We start from the raw sequence: 19702 nt of genomic DNA, 5'->3' as shown, positions 1-19702 counted from the left end.
ATGATTCAATAGTTCTTGATAGATTTTCACAGAGTGCACAGTGCAGAGGAGGCCCTTCGGCCTACCAAGTCTGCACCGACACGTGAGAAACACCAGACCTACCTATCTAATCCCATTTACCAGCACTTGGCCCATAGCCTTGAATGCAGCACATTCCACACTGTCACCACCCTCTGGGTAAAAAAGTTTTTCCTCACATCCCCCCTAAACCTCCTGCCCCTCATCTTGAACTAATGCTGCCTTGAAACTGACCCTTCAACTAAGGGGAACAGTTGATCCCTACCCACCCTGTCCATGCCCCTCATAATCTCGTACACCTTCAATTCAACAGAAGCAATTTATACCAATATATCCCAAAACATGTAAAAGTAGTCACCAGCATCAAAGCAAATCTCAAGCTATGATTATGCCTCTTGTCCCACACCCAACCTAGCTTTGGATCTGGTGACAACCTTAAACATCCATTCATTGAAATGAAGTGCTGGAAATCGAGCTAAGGCTTTCCATTATAAAAACAATCACCCAAAACAGACAGGCTTATAAATAGTTGAACCTCAACTGCTTGCCAGTGACTAACCAACTGAGGAAGCACCAGTCAGAAATTAGAACTTAAAGCGGACAGCAGTGCAATCATTCATCAAAGTTCACTCAAGCAATCTGTGAGGACTTCTACCTGCCTGAGCTGTGCAGCTGTATAGTCTGTCAGTGAGGAATTAATCCAGCAAAAACATCCATGAAGCTGTCAGGGAGTTGTAAAAACCCAAATGGTTCACTGTCCTTTAGGGAAGGAAACTTGCCAGACTGACTCAGTCCGGCATATGTGTGACTCCACCTGCACATCAACGTGGTTGACTCTTAGCTGCTCTCCAAACTAGTCTAACAAGGAATTAGTTGCACCAAACCACAAGTAACGATTCAAGAAGGCAACCCACCACCCCTTTCTCAGGGCAACTAGCGATGGGCAATGAATGCCAAACTTGCCAGTGATGTTCACATCCCAAGAATGGATATGTAAAAAAAAATACTGAGAGAGATCATCCTTTTTTTTAAACATAAAATAAATCATATTGTTTCATGTAGGAACTAAAGAAAAAAAGATGTTCTGCAAGTTTAATGATGTGAGTTAATGATGCAGAACTGCAGAATCATAAAGCATTTCCTAATTGTTCTTATAAAATTTAATTAGTCAGATTTGGAACAACAAGCAAGAGACCAGCATCATTTGCTTCCTTTTTTTTAGGTTGTACCGGACCTTAGCAATGTATTGGCATTTGCTCAAAACAACAAAGGGGAAGATTTGATGAGGCCTGTCATGTACAATTATTCCACATTCATCCCTGTTGAGGCAGGCAGGCAGCATGTAGAATTTGTCCTGCCTGTTCAGCAACATGATTGTAGGGTGGAGCTCAGCGCAAAACACACCCCTGATTGGCTACACACTCAACAGGGGGCCTAGCAGTGTGCGTGGCTAACACGTATTGCGTTCAGCTTGCACTTCTTGAAGGCAGTCTGCTCCTCTTAAAGGGGAAGTGCACTCAAGCTACAGCAGCTCCTGGAACAGTCTCAGAAAGGCTTTGATGGAAGAAGGAAAACTGGTAATGGAGCAACAGGCCAGAGAAAGGGCTCCCAGGCTCTCGGATAGCATATTGGCCGTCGTGGTGATGGAAGTGGAAAGGAGGAGAGAGGTGATGTTTCCTTAAGGGGCCAGGAGTCCTTGATGGATGCCCTGTGAAGGGAATGGGTGAAGGTGACCATGGGGGTCAATTCCTGGTGTTGGGCCCCAAGGGCTTGGCTGCAGTGCCGAACATGTTCAACACCCTCTGTCATCTCCCCAATGCACTCCAATGAGTGCCTGCTCCCCCTTGGAAGAATCTGTTGGCATTGGAATCGAAGGTCATGTGACCTTTAAGGACACTGGCAGCAGAGTCATCGCCCAGCTGTGCGGCTGCAGGTCTGGTTGAAGGAGTTGGCACAGTTCAATGGCCACCCCCTTGGTGCACTGTAGCCACCTCAGACATTGTTCTTGACTGAATTGGAGGTAGGAGCAGTGCTCGCTAAAGACTATTGATGGATAGGACCTTCTATTGAACTCCTTCCTCCTCCTCATGCAGGCAGCTTTCCCTCTTTGCTGTTTGTGTCCCATCTCCAAGTCATGCTGTAGCCCAGGGAAAGTGCAACCCCCATTTACTGACAGCAGGCTATCTCACGCCAGGACTTCCAACCCCTCTGACCTCCTTTGTCCAAGTCCAGAATCACTCCCTTGTGAATCCAAAAACTTTACCAAGCTCCTCCAATAAGGCACAGCACTCACTCTGCAGCAGAAAAACAAAGTCAAAAACACCTCATTTGGAAGCCAGGGCGATCCCTCATGGAGCTGAACACATGTTAAATTGGAAGTGACTAAGTGAGGACATTAACAGGGCTTGCGAGGTTCAAAACAGCAGTTCGTGCTTCAAATCAGGGTTAGGTGCTGTTTGACGACAGGATGCACCCACTCTGCATGCACAGTGTGCCAGCGCAAACACGCTTCCAGTCAGGGTGCCTCACACAGGCCATACTGAAAGCAGTCCAGCTGATATTTGAGGTTTCAGGCTTCCAGAGCACTGGCACCAGTGACGATAATAGGGCTGAATTTTGAGGCCCCCGTAACATAAACAGCAGGTTGGGATTTCCTGTTGCTGGGCTGAGATGCAGTACTGAGAGAAAAATAGAGGTTGCCTGGTTTTCCATCCATTTGGTGCAAGCTGTGGCTTAGTGGTCGCACACTTGGTTCTGTCAGGAGGCTGTGGGTTCAAGTCCCACTCCAGGGACTTCAATCTAGGCCAGGGCTATCCAGCCTTTATCTTCAGGCCATATTTACATATTTTCCTCACTCAAGGGGCCAATGAGCAAATTTCAGAAAGATAAGCAGTGGGATTTTCCGCATCCCTTCCCCGCCGCTGCCATGATCTTCCGGTCCCGCTGCAAGTCGATGGGCTTCTGGCTAAGGCGTCACCCCACTCTCGGCGGGTCCCACCCCACGAAGGGGCTGGAAAACTCAGCCAAAATCTGGCATAACAATTTTTTAAAAAAAGCTGAGGTTATATGGAAAGAAACAATTGTTGAGCAAATGTATAACAATTTCATAGAAATACATTAAGTTAATAAAGGATAATTAATAAAAATGCCCAGAGTGTGAGAGGGTCAGAGTGTGTGTGTCTGGCTCACTCCCATTGTCAGGTTGCTCACTCACTCACCTTCACCCACTGTGTGTGTGTGTTGGTGTGTGCTAGTGAGAGTGAAACCAGAAACTGGGCACAAGACAGCTCACACTCAGTCTCTCACGCACACATACACTCTCTCACTCCCACACACACACACACACTCTCTCACTCAGGCTCCCACACACACACACACTCTAACTCACTCCCACACACACACACTCACAGACACACTCTCACTCCCACACCCACACTCACAGACACACTCTCCCACTTCCACCCACGCACTCACAGACTCACTGTCACTCACTCATTCACTCACTCACTCCCACATACCATGGCATCACTTCCTCCCTGGTCCTGCCAAAAGTTTGACCTCCCCTAGCCGCCAAAACTTCACCATCCCTGGTGCCCAACGTACCTGGCCACACGCCATCCAGACCCACCGTTGCTCATCTCCCCAGGATCCAGCCTCACCGTTGTTTGGCTTTCCTCAGTCCGACATCCTTCACCACACTCACCAACGCTGGTGTTCACTGCTCGTCCAATCAGAGACCGTTTCTCTCCCTGATTTGCTGCTGATAGGCTCACTAGTGAGCAGCAGCAAATACGGGAGAGAAGCGGCCTGTGATTGGAGAATCAGCCCCAAGCACAATCTTCCACTGAAACGCACCTGTTTGACCGGAATTTTGAAAACTGGCTCCGGGGGCCATACAGGGACTTTGCGGGCCGGAGGCAGCCCACGGGCATTATGTTGGACAAGCCTGGTCTAGGCTGACCCTCCGGTGCAATACTGAGGGTGTGCTGCACTGTCAAAGGTGCCCTCTTTCGAGGAAACATTAAACTGAGACCCCAACTTCCCCCTCAGGTGGACGTGAAAGGTCTGATGGCACTATTTTGAAGGAGAAAATAGGAGTTTTCCCCCAATATCTTGAGCAATATTTATCCCTCACCGAACAGCCCTAAAACAGATTACCTGGTCATTATCACATTGCTCTTTGTGGGAGTTTGCTGTGTGCAAATTGGCTGCTACCTTTCCTACATTACAACAGTGACTACACTTTAAAAGTACTTCCTTGGTTGTGAGGTGCATTAGCATGCCTTGCAGTTGTGAAAGGTGCTATATAAATGCAAGTCTTTCTCAAATTTTCAAAATGGTTACACTGGGTGGGATCTTCTGGACCCACCAGCCGTTGGGATTTACCAGTCTTTTAGCTGGGTCTCCGCAACTGCTGTGGGGGAACTCGCCATGTCGGGGCTGGAAATTCCCGCCCATTACCTGTGTCCCACAGCTCACTGACTCTAGGGACTGAAAATATCTTTGGTCCATGCCTGGCTGCCATATTCTACAGTGCAGATAGCAATGAGCAGTCTGCAATCCGTTCTGCATGGACAACTCTCTTTGCAAGTTCTTCTGATACCAAGCACCATGTACAGTTGAGAAGATGTCCTTCCCCACCCATGTATTTGCGAAACTGAGAGGGTATTAGAAGGTGTAAAGGAGCAGCCGATATATGATTCCCCTGTCAATCTTCCCTCCCAGCCAATCAGATGAGGAATAAATTTGGACTGTGCTCCAGTGCTTCTCTGGAGCAGCACAACTGAGACTAAGAATTCGACAGGGCAGGACGGCGATTAACAATGCCACAGGGCAGGACTGAGCTCCACAGAAATGCACATCACGAATAAATTACAGGGAGGGAAAGCATTTATCTTGCGTGGAAAGCCTGGGGCAAAACTTGCACCACTCTTACAATTTACAGTTGAACAAATGAGTAAAATTTTAGTTTTTAAAGCAGTATTTTTAGTAAAAGACCTTTTTTTTTTTAAAATCAGGCCCTGGTCTGGTTACTTGTACAGTTTCACCATGTTGTGTTTTTTTCCCCAACTGAGTGAAATTTACCTTCTCAAATTACAGCCCAGATTCACCCTGCCTGCTTTGGACAGGCATTTCTAACAGTGCTTAAAAAAAAGAGAGCTGCTTGCTCTGCCAAAAAGATCCTCGAATGGATTTGTTTCTCTTGCCTTTTTCTCCAGAGTAAGGACGACTCAGCCTTGACATAGCAATTTTTGGAGTCTGCAAACATTGAAATGCATGGTCTCACCTAATTATTACATGATATGTGTGTTACTCACATTAACATGCACCAAAGTATGAAAATATTGAAGTTCAATCCATCATGAAATCTTGCTTAATGTAGCAATGTGCCGCAGCATCATAAAATCTTCTGACGCAGAAGAACTGAGGCCATTCAACCCGTCACACCTGTACTGTGTTTTGAAAGGCCGATCCAGTTGAGTTCCCCCACCCACTAAACCAGGAAATTAGACCTCTTCAAGTACATGTCCTTTTAAAAGGTACAATGACATCTGATTCCACCAAATTTCAGACAGTGTGTGCCCAATCTTAACAATCCTCTATGTGGAGGGATTTCTCCTCACTTTCCCTCCAGTTCTTTCAACAATTAATTTAAACCTATGATCTGTGGTTACAAATCCAGTTAACAAAGGAAACAACTTTTCCTTACTTGATATACCAAAACCCCTCATAATTTTGAATACCTGTTTCCCATCAACTTTCTCTGCTCCGAGGAAAACAATCCCAACTTCTCTAATCTCTTCACGCAGCTGGAGTGCCATACTCTTGGTATCAGCCGATCATCAGTAAAGCGATGGAAGTAGTCATCAACAGTGCTATCAAGCAGCAATTGCTTAGCAATAATCTGCGCACTGACGCTCAATTTGAATTCTGCCAGGGTAATTCAGCTCCTGACGTCATTAAAGCCTTGGTTCAAATGTGGACAAAAGTACTGAATTCCAGAGGTGAGGTGAGAGTGACAGCCTTTGACATCAAGGCAGCATTTGACTGAGTGTGGCATCAAGGAGCCCTAACAAAACTGGAGTCAATGGGAATTGGGGGAAAACTCTCCACTGGTTGGAATCATATCTAGCACAAAGGAAGATGATTGTGGTTGTTGGAGATCAATCACCTCAGTTCCAGGACATCACTGAAGGAGTTCTTCAGGGTAGTGTCCTAGGTCCAACCATCTTCAGCTGCTTCATCAATGACCTTCCTTTCATCGTAAGGTCAGAAGTGGGGATGTTCGCTGATGATTGCACTCCTCCGATGCTGAAGCAGTCCATGTCCAAATGCAGCAAGACCTGGACAATATCCAGACTTGGGCTGACAAGTGGCAAGTAACATTCATGCCACACAAGTGCTAGGCAATGATCAGCTCCAACAAGAGAGAATGTAACCATCAGCCCTTGACATTCAATGACATGAACCCCAGTGAATTTCCCACCATCAACATCCTGGGGGTTACCACTGACCAGAAACTGAACTGGACTAGCCATATAAATACTATGGCTACAAGAGCAGGTCTGAGGCTAGGCATCCTGTGGCGATCACTTCCTGACTCCCCAAAGATGTCCACCATCTACAAGGCACAAGTCAGGAGTGTGATGGAATACTCTCCAGTTGCCTAGATGAGTACAGCTCCAACAACACTTAAGAAGCTCGACACCATCCAGGACAAAGCAGCCCACTTGAGTGGCACTCCATCCACAAACATTCACTCCCTTCAACACCGCTGCACAGTGGCAGCATGTGTACCATCTGCAAGATGCACTGCAGGAATTCTCGAAAGCTCCTTAGAGAGCACCTTCCAAAACCACGATTATTATCATCTGAAAGGACAAGGGCAGCAGATACATGGGAACACCACCACCTGGAAGTTCCCCTCCAAGCCACGCACTATCCTGACTTGGAAATATATCGCCGTTCCTTCACTGTTGCTGGGTCAAAATCCTGGAACTCCATCCCCAATGGCACTGTGGGTGTACCTACTCCACATGGACTGCAGCGGTTCAAGAAGGCAGCTCACCTCCACCTTCTCAAGGTCAATTTGGGATGGGCAATAAATGCTGGCCTAGCCAGCAACATCCACATCTTATAGATGAATAAAAGCAAAAGAAAACCCTCATAAACCTCCTCTGTACCTTCTCCAGGACTTTGTCACCCATCTTAAAGGGTGGTAGCCAGACTCGCATGCAATATTCTAGCTAGGGTCTAACCTGATATTTATAAAAGTCAAGCATTAACACCCCTTGCTTTTGTATCCAATGCCCCGTTTACAGTACAGAAGTGTGTGCTGAGATTGGTCTTCAGCCTTTAGTCTCAGTCATACGACAATGCTCTTCATGTCACAAAGCTCAAAACAACACAAACAAGAGTTAATATTTGTACTAAATTCGGAAAATCACTTATGCAATTTATCCAATTTTGGCATTGGTTACTACCACCATGCCCAAAACAATCAAGGCAACTCAGAAGTTTGAGGACGGAGAGGTACTAATGCAGACCTGTTCCTTACATGGATCAGGCCTCAATGAAGTCCCAAAATGATTAAATCTATATGTACCTCAGTAAGGCCTGTAAGGTCAGAATTGTGTACTGGTTTGTAATTTTAATCTGAATTTAACTCAACTTTACTCCTCTTATAAAATCCTATCCACCACTTCTCTGTTACCTGCTGAATTTGCCTGTTTTTGTTTTTACATGATTGTTACATGTTTCCATGTTTTTAACCTGATTACTTAGTCTAGATATTAATTTTTTTGCTGTAGGTTACACTGTAATTCAACCTTTTGGGCCATAATTATTACATTACAAAGCCAGGTATCCTTTACACTCTCTTAACCACCTTAACAACTTGCCCTGCTACCTTCAAACGTTTGTGAATATGTATTACTGAGTCCCTCTGTTCTTGCACAGCTCTCAAAACAGTACCATTTTAGATGATATTGTTTTTCCCAAAAGGCATCATTTCACCCTTAGCCACATTCAGCAGTATTTATTTATTTCACCAGTCCGTCTATGTCCTCTTGAAGTCTGCTAATATCGTGCACACTATTTAATACACTGCCAAGTTTTCTATAGTTCGCATACTTCATGATTGTGATCCCTATACCCAAGTCCAGGTCATATGTATAGAACAAGATAAGTACTGGTCCAGGGAGCTCTGCCTTTGGACATCCCACTTTCCTGCTTATGGGAATGAGCTTGACTTGTACTTGCACAGTGAGTATCCAAGTCTTCAATCAAACACTTACGACTGATAAAAATATCCAAGGGGTTAAATATTTTTGTAATGTTGGCCAATTTTCTTCTCATTTTCTCCTTCTAAAATAATGTTTCCCCATCTGCTTTCATCTAGCTCCATCTCTACCATTGTTTTATTTCTTACAGTAACGAGGCTAAATTGGATGGCGAGTCATTTAAAGTGGCACTTTACCCTGGTGTGGATTGAAAGAATCACATTTCCAAACTGCAGACACATCCATTCCAATAATATTTGTTAGCAGATTATGAGAAAGCAGGCATTCATCCACATTTTGTTGAAACAGGGATTTCATCTCTCCCCACTATGGGACATGATTAGATAGCCCCAGAAATCGTACACAGGGATGGCAACATCTATTTACCTGATTGAAATGATGCAGGCAGCACACAAATGCTGTGTTGGGTGCTAATCATAACGATTGTGGTGTGCAACCTAATGCACCTTCTGAAACTCCAATTCATCCTCAACCTGCATTAAGTTATGGTGTACAAGCTGCAGACAGTGCAACCATACATCTCTTGCTTTCCCACCTCTTCCCTCACCCCAACACTCCCATTGTGTATTCATGCTTTCAGATACTCCAAAACAGCTGCCTGGCCAGAGGTGCCTGAGGCTAAAGACAAGAAGGAGAGCAGATTGAGGAAGAAAAACACCATCATTATCTGACACATGCAGCCACCAGCTCAGATACTTGCACTGTGGGTACTTCAGTGGTTGATAGAGAGGTGGGATCAACACATGCTGAGTCATCAAGCATGAGTGGGCTGCAACTAGGCCAGGGTCCCCAGGGTATGGGTCACTGTGATGAGAGATGTATAGTTTTATATTTTTGTAATTATGTTTTCCGTGTAGAAAGCGGTGGGTGTGTGTGTGTGTCCAGGGTTAACAGAACAAGGGGGCTACTCGAGACAGGTTGCCTGGGAGGTCTAAGAGATGAAAGGTTAAAGGTGTTAGGTTTGTGTATTTGTAATGAGAGGTTATGGTGGGTTTGAGTGGCAAGTAAATCAGTTGGATCTGAAACTTGCATTTTGAGACAAGTGAGGAAATTGACTTTTCAGCTGTAGAATTTCAAAAGAGAGTTCAAAGGTAATAAGGAACATTTGCGTCTTACAGGGGTTCCATGAGTAAACAGGGGAAGGTATAATAAATGTTATTGAGCCGAAAGTAGAGGCAAAATAGAAAATATGAAAGGTTTTTATATTTGGGGAATTGGAGTTACAATGAGGTTTGAGGACAATGGAACCTGAGATCTAAGGGGAAAAAGATATTTAAGGAAAGGGCTGTTTAACCATTGGGAATTGCTGTGGGGGAACCCGCTGAGGGCCAGATTCTGTGTGTGAGCTGCTGAGAAACTGTGAAGGTTTTGAATTGGAAGTAGCCACCCAGTGTTAAGCCAGGAGAGTATTTGTTTTCGGAAACAGTATGTTTCTGACCCTCCTTTTGGAATTCCGCATCAGACTGGAAGGGTCTGAGAAGTCATGATGTGAACTGTTATTAAAGTAACAATTCCTTCACTTGTGTAATACTTACTGGATTTTTATGCTTAAAAATCTAGAAGGGATTTTTTTTGCCAGAAAGGTAGTTTTGATGTACTTTTGACCTGGTGAAAGGTGTACTTTTGATCTGTTCTGTAACAGGTCTTTTGACCTGTTTTGAGTGTTCTATAAGGCTGTTTTAACTGTGTAACTTTTATCTTGTGTGATTAAGTTTTTTTAAAATAAATCTTTAATTTTTAAAATATTTTATAGGTGTTACTGGAGTTCTATGCTTTTGAGGTCAGTTGCTCTTCCTCTTCATTTTCACAATAAAAAAGGCTTTATGATCAGCGCGACAGACTTCACTGTGGGGTCTGGCTTGCTCAGCGATAACATCAGCTGTGGTCTTAACAGTCACACATGAGTTCAGCTACAGAGGACTCAGGTGGGTGATATTTCAGTGAGCGGCATACAGAAAAAGGCTGATGGGCATGGACATATGGCATAGTTTGTATAATTAACAGGCTTGCCAGAGAGCATGTTGTCACTATCAAGAAGCATAGAAGAGTCCGGTTCTAACTCAGGGCTTCAGGTAGTGCTTGGCGCTCTTCCTTACCAGTGTAGAAATGGTGGTCAACCCCATGAGAACATCTGAAGACCTAACCATGCAGCATCTGAGAGCCGATGCCTCAGTTTCCATTGCAGCACAAGCAGAAGCCACCCAATATCTAAATGCTGCAGCGGAAGCTCAGACTGAAATCAAGAAATCTCTGCTGGTCTAGTTTGGTGTCATGCAGGCTCAGTTAAAGTTGTATGAAATGGCTGTTTTGTGATTTATTTTGTTTCAGGGTTTTGGCCAACAGAGTGCTGTGATGATCCATGGTAGAGGGATGGAAAGATGGGGGCATTGTGGAGCAATGAAGATGTGTGAATATTTTCAGGGGAACCAGGGTCTGATTAACGGCTCACGGACAGCCCATCCAAAGTGATGATGTCTTGGATGTCTCCTTCTCCCCCTCCCCCTCTTCCTGGGGTGGTTGCGAAGACCTGCTGGCAAGGGCTGCACCCTCTTTTCCCTAGTATAACTGTTCAAGCGTTTCTGTTGATTTTGATATCCATTGCAAGTTTATTTGTCTACTCCTTTTTGGAACTCTTTTTGCCGTTCTTAAAGGAAAGGAGCTGGAATCCTACCTGAAGAAGATTAGAATTTTTAAGGACTTTGTGGTTGGAATTGGTGCCACGTAGGCTGAGTGGGCTATCTGATAAATCTGTGAGATCTCTCTTTGTTGTAGCTGCTATTTAACGTGTGATATATAATTTACATTGACCATGATTTGCTTGTTTATTCATATGTAATTTATGTTAATTTTGGTTTGATTGTTAAAGTAAAAGTTATAAAAAGATGGAACCTTGTCCATTGGGTTTTCGTTGGGGTTGTTTGGGAAATTTGGTTCTTTTGGTTTGTTGGTCTTCACAATAGTCAGAGTCCAAGCACAGGTATGGACTGTTAAACAGTCCACGGCAAGCTCTTTGTAGTGTAAGTGTCTCATAATGTAATTATTCAGGGGAAATGGGGCAAGTTTAACCTGGCTGGTTTTGTAAATTGATAACATGGGCTGTTGATAAAAGCAGGTGACTCTCCAGCAGCGGGGAGGGAGGTGTTACATGTCAAAGAAATGTGTAAACTCCCAATCATTCACATCCTGTGTTTGAAATGGTGTGAATGAATTGTTACGCACTATGTATGATTTGACACAGTGGGATATAAATAGCACATTTTGATTTGGATTCAAAAGTGCTTCCTCTGACTCACCCATGCAGATAAAACAGCTACATCTGAGCACCTTCATTTCTCACTACCATATATTATAAATGAATATTTGCTTCGCTTAGGCAAAGCACACAGTATTGACAGGTAGCAAAAGACCAAGTGGTCCCACACATTGATGGTTGGAACATTAAGACTTTGTACTTCCACCACCCACTCTCCTCTCGCCCCAACATTCTCCTGGCAGAAGCAAATAAAAAAGAGCAAATGCCCATGACCAATAAGGGAAAGAATATTCTGGAAAGACCCTCTCTGATTCTCTCAGGCATTCAGAAGCGATCCAGGACACAACATGGACCAAGTGTGCTTAATGTTAGAGCCAGAAGTAACTTTAGAGGGGTACGAGGCTGGGAGAAGATCCTGCCTTTGAACGAGTTCAATTCTCTGGCTTATGTCTGGAGTTGGGGGCCTGCAGCCACCCACATAGTAATTTGATGCTGTGTTATATGCCAGGCACAGATACATTAGATCTGTGACAAATTTTATAACATCTAACCATGAGAGAAAGGATTCCCGCAGTATGTACCACCATGAGCTTTCAATAATATATGGTCTCAGTTGTGTCATGTGCCCCTTAAGCATGAGAAATTCAGATGTCTTGTCCCAGAAACACGATCAAGAGCTGCATGGAGAAGTATTTTACTCAGTATATTTTTGTAGCAGGGAATGTGACAGAGAGGACGATGCTGCAAGGTGCTCCAACTGCTTCCAAGTGACTAAGGGCAGAATCATCCCAGATTTGCAATAGGGTTTTCATGCCATATCGTCCCAAGCCCGGGAAACAAGCCATTTCCATGGCGGGCGGGCTCTCATTCGCATGCCACGCCATCAAATTGCTGCTTCATCACGCCGGGCACCATATTTAAAGTCCAACCGCGTGCACACATCTCAGTGTCTCCAGCCTAAACTACTGCAGGGAAGATGTCCACAAAAGGCAAAAAAGACTGCAGTCCCCAGCTTTAGTGACACGTCACTGGAACGCTTTTTGGATGCCGTGGAGGCTGGCCCCAATGTCCTCTACCCCGGCTCTGTCCGCAGGATGGGCAGTGGCTTGACCAACCAGGCTTGGGAGTTGGTGGCAGTGGTGGTCAGTGCCAATGCTGCACAGAAGAGGTTTGCCATCCAGTGCAGAAAGAGGATGAATGATCTCGTCCATGCCACCAGGGTAAGGCAACCATCTTATCAATCTAAGCTCACACACTCACAAGCCCACCACACATTCACTGGTATCTCACTCACTGCCAGCTCAAGGGACATCGCCACTCACTCTCTCACACACACCCCCACATCTCCATCTGGACTCATCTCCCCTGGAGACTACCTCCTCAGCCTTCACCATCTTGAGGGCCCTTGCACAGATCAACATGTGCCCCTACACACACACACTGGGTTACCCTCCTTCCCCAGTAACGACCTCATCTTGCAGCCTCTTCCCTTACCTGAGACCACTTCTCTCCCTTTGCTAAGCAAGCCCTAGCCCTGCAGCCATTGAAAAGCCACCCACATATGTCTGATCTGGTAGGTAGAGACCTGATGTGAGCCTCCCTAAAAGTGATGTGGTGCTGTCTATGAAGCCTGGTGCTGATGACTGCGAGTGCTGACCGAAGGCAAACAAGCCTTGAAGTCCTGAACTAAGTGTAGCCCACCAGATGCACATCCCTTATGTGCTGTTGTGAAACACGTCAGTATGTTTTCCTGACGACGTGGGTGGATGATTCCGGCGGGCATGTCTAACAATGGTATGCAGATTTATTACAATGAGGTTCCCAACGTTCGATGCCAGACAACGCAGCCCACCATTGGCGAGCTGAGCAGATGATCACGAACTGGTTTCATGCCGTCATGAAATCGACTGCGTCACATTGTCCGTTCACACCATCAAACACGCCCACGTCAGCAAGCACAGAAAACCCTGGCCTAAGTGTTTAAAGGAAGTAGACCCCTCAGTGGATATCTTTGAGGGGATGTGCAAGATGTGTATGGGAAATCTTCTACATTATTCATGGGAGCCCTGTAGGACAAGGTGCGTCTTCTCAAACAGCCTGATTTACACCTAGAAGGACAAGGACAGCAGATGCATGGGAACACCACTACCTTCAAGTTCCCCTCCAAGTCACTCACCATCCTGACTTGGAAATATTTCACCATTCCTTCACTGTCGCTGGGTCAAGACCCTGGACCTCCTTCCCTAACAGCACTTTGGGTGTACTACAACACATGGACTGCAGCAGTTCAAGGAGGAGACTCACCACCACCTTCTCAAGGGCAATTAGGGATAGGAAATAAAAATGCTGGCCTAGCCAGCAATGTCTTACATGCGAAAGCATATAAGAAAAAATACAGATAAAGCAATGAAGGATGGCTTCTTCAGACTACGGTCTTAAGTACAATGTGTGCCTGCTTCTACAACACAAGCTGTAGTAGGCAAAGTGAATCAAAGTGCAAGTATAGCCTATGTCTCATGTGGATGCTCATGCAGCAACTACAGGAGCCTTTGGTAAGAAAATATGCTAACCTTATAAAGCACCTTGCTGAGACCACACCGGAGTACTGTGCATAGCTCTGATCTCCATATTACAAACAAAACAATCATAGAATCATAGAATAGTTACAGCATAAAAAGCTCTGTGTTAACTCTCTGCAAGAGGAACTCACCTCATGGCACCCTGTCTTTTTCTTGTAGCCTTACAAATTCTTCCTCTTCAGATAATGATCCAACTCTTTTGAAAGTGGGGCATTTTCAGGGTGGCAACCAGTATCTAGTGGAGTGCCACAGGGATCAGTGCTAGGGCCACAATATATATTAATGGCTTGGATGAGGGAAGTGAATGTACTATCGCCAAGTTTGTGGATGACACAAAAATAGGTGGGAAGGCAAGTGGTGAGGATGACACAAAGAGTCTACAGAGGGATATGGACAGGTTAAGTGAGTGGGCAAAAACTTGACAGATGGAATATAATGTGGGAAAATGTGAGGTTATGCACTTTGGCAGGAAGAATAGAAGAACTGAATATTATTTAATTGGAGAAAGACTGCAAAAAGCTGCAACACAGAGGGATTTAGGGATCCTCGTGCATGAATCCCAAAAAGCTAGCATACAAGTCTAGAAGGTAATAGAGAAGGCAAATGGAATGTTGGCCTTTATTTCAAAGGAAATGGAGTATAAAAACAGGGAAGTCTTGCTAAAACTATACAAGGCACTTGTTAGACCACACCTAGAATACTGTGAACAGTTTTGGTCCCCTTATCTAAGGGAAGATTTACTGGCATTGGAGGCAGTCTAGAAAAGGTTCATTAGGTTGATTCCGGGTATGGAGGGATTTTCTTATGAGGAGAGGTTGAGTAGGTTGGGCCTGTAATCATTGGAGTTTAGAAGGATGAGAGGCGACCTTATTGAAATATATAAAATTTTTAGGGGGCTTGACAGGGTAGATGCTGAGAGGTTGTTTTCCCTTGTAGCAGAGCCTAGGACTAGAGGGCATAATCTCAGAGTAAGGGGTTGCCGATTTAAGACAGAGATGAGGAGGAATTTCTTCTCTCAGAGGGTAGTGAATTGGTGGAATTCTTTACCACAGAGGTCTGTAGAGGCTGGGTTGTTAAGTATATTCAAGGCTGAGATGGATGGATTTTTAATCAGTAAGGGAATCAAGGATTATGGGGAAAAGGCAGGAAAGTGGAGCTGAGGATTATCAGATCAGCCATGATCTCACTGAATGCCACAGCAGACTCGATGGGCGAAATGGCCTATTTCTACACAGTCTTATGGTCTTAAAGCTACAATTGACAGCCTCCACCACAATCAGACAGTGCATTCAACATCCAAATCATTCACTGCGTAAAACGTTCTTCCTCATGTCGGCATTCCTTCTTTTACCAATCACATTAAGTCAGCGTCCTCTGATCATCGATCCTTCTATCAATGGGAACAGGTTCTTCCTATCTACTCTGTCCAGACCCCAAGTACCTCTACCAAATTTTCCCTCAACTTTCTCTTCTCCAATAAGAACAGGTGTTGCTCCACCAATTTATCTACATAACTGAAATTCCTCAACCTTGGTAACATTCTCAAAAAGAATTTTTCTGCACCCTTTTCTAATCCAATCCATCCTAAAGTGTTCTGGCCAGAACAGGGCGCAATGCTCTAGTTGGTGATGAACCAGTGTTTTTTTTAAAACAGATTTATCATATATTCCTTGCTTTGTACTCGATGCCCCATTTATAAAGCCTAGGATCCCCTCTGCTTTCTTTATCACTTTCTCAACCTTCCCTGCCACCTTCAATGATTTGTGTACATATAGCTCCAGGTCTCTTTGTTCCTGCAGTCCCACCTTAGAACTGTAACCTTTATTTTATATTGTCTCTCCCCATTCTTCCTAGCAAAATCAGTCACCTCACACTTTCCTGCTTTAAATTTCATCTGTCACTTGTCCCCCATTCCACCAACCTGTTTATGTCCTTTTGAAGTTTAACACTATCCTCCTCACAGCTCTTCAAGTTTCATGTCATCTGTAAACTTTGAAATTGTGCCTTGCACACTAAATTCTAAGTCATTAATACGAATCAGGAAAAGCAGGGATCCTAACACCGAACCCTAGGAACTCCACTATAAACCTTCCTCCAGTCCGAAGAACAACTCTGTTTCCTGTCACTCAACCAATTTTGTTTCGATGTTGCTACTGTCTCTTTGATACCATGGGCTCTAACTTTGATCACAAGGCTGTTGTGCAGTACTGTATCAAATGCCTTTGGAAGTCTATGCATACCACATCAACCTTGTTATCCTCATCTGCCCTCTATTACTTCATCAAAAAACTTACTCATGTTAGCGAAACCTGATTTGCCCTTGAAAAATGTGTGTTGTCTTTTCTTAATTAACTCGCATTTGCCCGAGCGCCTATTAATTTTTTCTTGAATTATCATTTCTAAAAGCTTCCTCAACACCAAAATTAACCTGACTGGCTTATGATTGTTGGGCTTATTCATGCACCCTTCTTGCAAGATTGGTAGCTTTTAGATTGTCGGCATTGCTTCCTAAACACGAAGACCAGAAAAAGCTTCCATTAAGTTTTTCTTTCTCATCAACTGAGGAACCCCGCCCACCTGTTTTCGGCTAAGTCAGATCTATTTCACACACTTCTGCTCTCACCCCTTCCCCTTCCTTTCAGAACCATGATAGGGTTCCCCTTGTCCTCATCTTTTGCCCTACCAGTCTCTGTATTCAATGGATCATCCACTGACATTTCCGTCATTTCCAGCATGTCCATAGAGCACATCTAAGAATCCTTGGACATAGAGGTAGCATCATTTTGGTGAGTCAATGATTTCAAATGGTCATTATGAAAATGTCAATTGATCAAATTTGGAAATGCTTTTCCACAGAGAGTGGTTGAGGCAAAGACAATTACTTTGTCTAAATGAAAACTGGATAAATATTTGAAGTACAGAAATTTTCAGGGCTTTGGGGAGGGTGCGTGCAATGGGATTAGTTTTGAATTGCTATAACAAAGAGCTGGCACAGACACAATAAGGATATTGATGATGACAACATTGTGAAAAGGGCAGTGAGGCACAGAGTTTGTGGCAACAGACTGAATGGTCTGCTTCCTTGCTGTAAACTTCCATTGTGCTATGATCCATTTAGGAGAGATGGTGCTGTAGCACTAATGTCACTGGACTATTAAACTAGAAGCCATGGCTAATGCCATGGGGACAAGGGTTCAACTCCCACCATGGCAGCTGGCGGAATTTAAATTCTGTTAATTTAAAAAATGTAATTAAAAGCTAGTCTCAGTAATGGTGTCACGAAATTATCATCAATTGTTGCAAAAACCCATCTGTTTCATGGGTTTCAGGGAAGGAAATCTGCCATCCTTAACTGGTCTGAACTACATGTGACTCCAGATCCAAAGCAATGTAGTTGACTCTTGACTGCCCTCTGAAATAGCCTAGCAAGCCACTCAGTTGAAGGGCAGTTAGGGATGGGCATTGCCCTTATTGGCCTTGTCTATTTCCTATAAATTTTTTAAAATTTCAGGAAAGCTTTGAATCTCTTACATCCACCCAAGTTGGCAGATAGGGCACTGGTTTAATGCCTCAACCAAAAGATGGCATCCCCGACATTGCAGCGCTCAATCAATACTGCACTGGGGTGTCAGCCTAGATTTTGTACTCATGTTTCTAGAGTGAGACTTGAGCCCACAGTCTTCTGACTCAGGACACCTGACATACCCACTGAGGCAACACCTTTCTCCAAAGGACGAAAATGTTACAATACATAGGATTTTTAAAGATCGACCTTAACTCTGTCAGAGGATGGAGTCAAGGCATATGGTTGGGACAGAACAGCGGGAGGTTTACTCAACATCTGGCGCATGCTGTACCTGATCTGGAAATGCAAGCACATAGTAACCAAAATGGGAAAGTTTTACTATTTCACAGCACTGACATCCTTGCTTTTGACGATCACAAAAGCAAGAAGAATACCAGAATCTCATTCAGTGCCATGCACGATGCAACAATTGTGTGGAACACCCTCATCAGCCCGTAAGCAGCACCGCAAAAGAGCCAAGGCATAACTACAACATCCGGAATGATACTTGGAAAGGAACTGAAAACTCAAGAGTGATTATCAGGCAATAACCTCAACTCAATGTTCATATGAATTTTGGAAAAATGCTTAAACTTTTTCCTGTTAAATTTCCAATACCATCTGAATTTATGGTAGGATTATGATCTCTGCCACTAAAGGTGAGCAGAGGTGGTGCTTTTGCCGCATTTTGTCAATCTGTCTATAAACAATATATCTCAAATACTAATGGATGGATTTCAATAAAACTTGGCACACAGGCAGGGTATGGCCAAAGGAAGAATTGATTCGTTTGTGGCAAAGATGCCAAGGGAGTTGGGTGAAGGAGCATAGCCTGACATGGAGGGGAAGAGGAATCATGTTGGGGGGGGGGGGGCGGGGGGGATGATGCGCAGGGAGGCTTGAGGTGGCACGAGTTGGCATGGATGAGTCATTGGGAGTGTGGGGGTTGAGGAGGTGTGAAGGGTGAGGACTTAGAAGGCTGTTCTTTGTTTTGCTATCATTATTACAACTTGATCAAAGACCTATAGCAGCGAGGTGGGCCTTTTAGACAGCACACCTCAGCACCCGGCAGCCCAAGGCAGCCTCTGAACTCTATCCGGGGAGGTGGGCCCAAATTCAATTAGCGCCCGTACCACCCCTGTAATGAAAATCCCATCTTTGCTGCCACTGTCTCCTGAGGTAGGCGGGCCGAGCCGGGAAATTTCCCGACTCCCACTACCTCCCTCTAAGATGAAAATCCAACCCAATATCTCTGCAATATTTTCTTAGATATTCACCGTAAGGTGATGAAACTCCTCTGCAGACCACAACCGCATTCGATCAGAGTTTCCTCCAGCACTTGTAGTACGCCCCCTCCACAGGCACCAATCACGATAGTGCAAGCTAGATCTTTCACAACAAAGCTAACTGCTATTTGTAGCATAATGTTATTATGACTTCATGACAAATAGCACACAGGGAAAACTGTTCCTCTTTCCCCAACCCTGCTTCCAATTTGTTTTTAAATCAGCCCACTGCCTAATGATCTTGATCCAACGTTCAGGTCCTTACCCGCTGTAAAAACGTCCCTGTCGAGATTTCTGCTCCCGTTGTATTCGGATGTTCTCGAGTTTGAGGGGGCTTGGGATGAATCCAATTTCACAGCCCTCTTTCACCAATCGCCCTATCCACCAGTCGTTGTTGTACTTCTGTTGAAACAGATGGAGATGTCAACTTCAAAAGGCGAAACAACAGCGAAGGTGATGAAGTAAAACTGCATCATAATATCATTTCAATTACATTAATTCTCCTGTGACTCTACTGTTCATGATTACCAAGTATATTCCTACACACAATGCAAGAGCAAAAAGGAAGCAGTACACCATATTATTTCACAGTTAAAACGTGTCAGTTTTAAGCTTGTGACAGGAGTCCCTGTTACTAAACTGTCACCATGCTCACGAGTTACTTAGCAGTGGTTAGTGGCAAGTTAAAATGCAACTTT

At 44.5% G+C, this 19702-nt stretch overlaps 1 protein-coding gene across 5 annotated transcripts in view; it reads right to left on the bottom strand.

Moving 5' to 3' along the window:
* Positions 1 to 19702, bottom strand: part of cacnb4a (calcium channel, voltage-dependent, beta 4a subunit) — a 205855-nt gene that overhangs the window by 79918 nt on the left and 106235 nt on the right. For all 5 annotated transcript variants that reach the window (XM_041201270.1, XM_041201271.1, XM_041201274.1 and 2 more), the window contains one exon: positions 19270 to 19406. In XM_041201270.1, the coding sequence (XP_041057204.1) occupies positions 19270 to 19406 (137 nt within the window). The remainder of the gene's footprint in view (positions 1 to 19269; positions 19407 to 19702) is intronic.

The sequence above is a fragment of the Carcharodon carcharias genome, chromosome 12 (assembly GCF_017639515.1).
Source record: "Carcharodon carcharias isolate sCarCar2 chromosome 12, sCarCar2.pri, whole genome shotgun sequence".
In the NCBI taxonomy this organism is placed as follows: domain Eukaryota; kingdom Metazoa; phylum Chordata; class Chondrichthyes; order Lamniformes; family Lamnidae; genus Carcharodon; species Carcharodon carcharias.
This window is presented reverse-complemented; position numbering and strand designations above follow the sequence as displayed.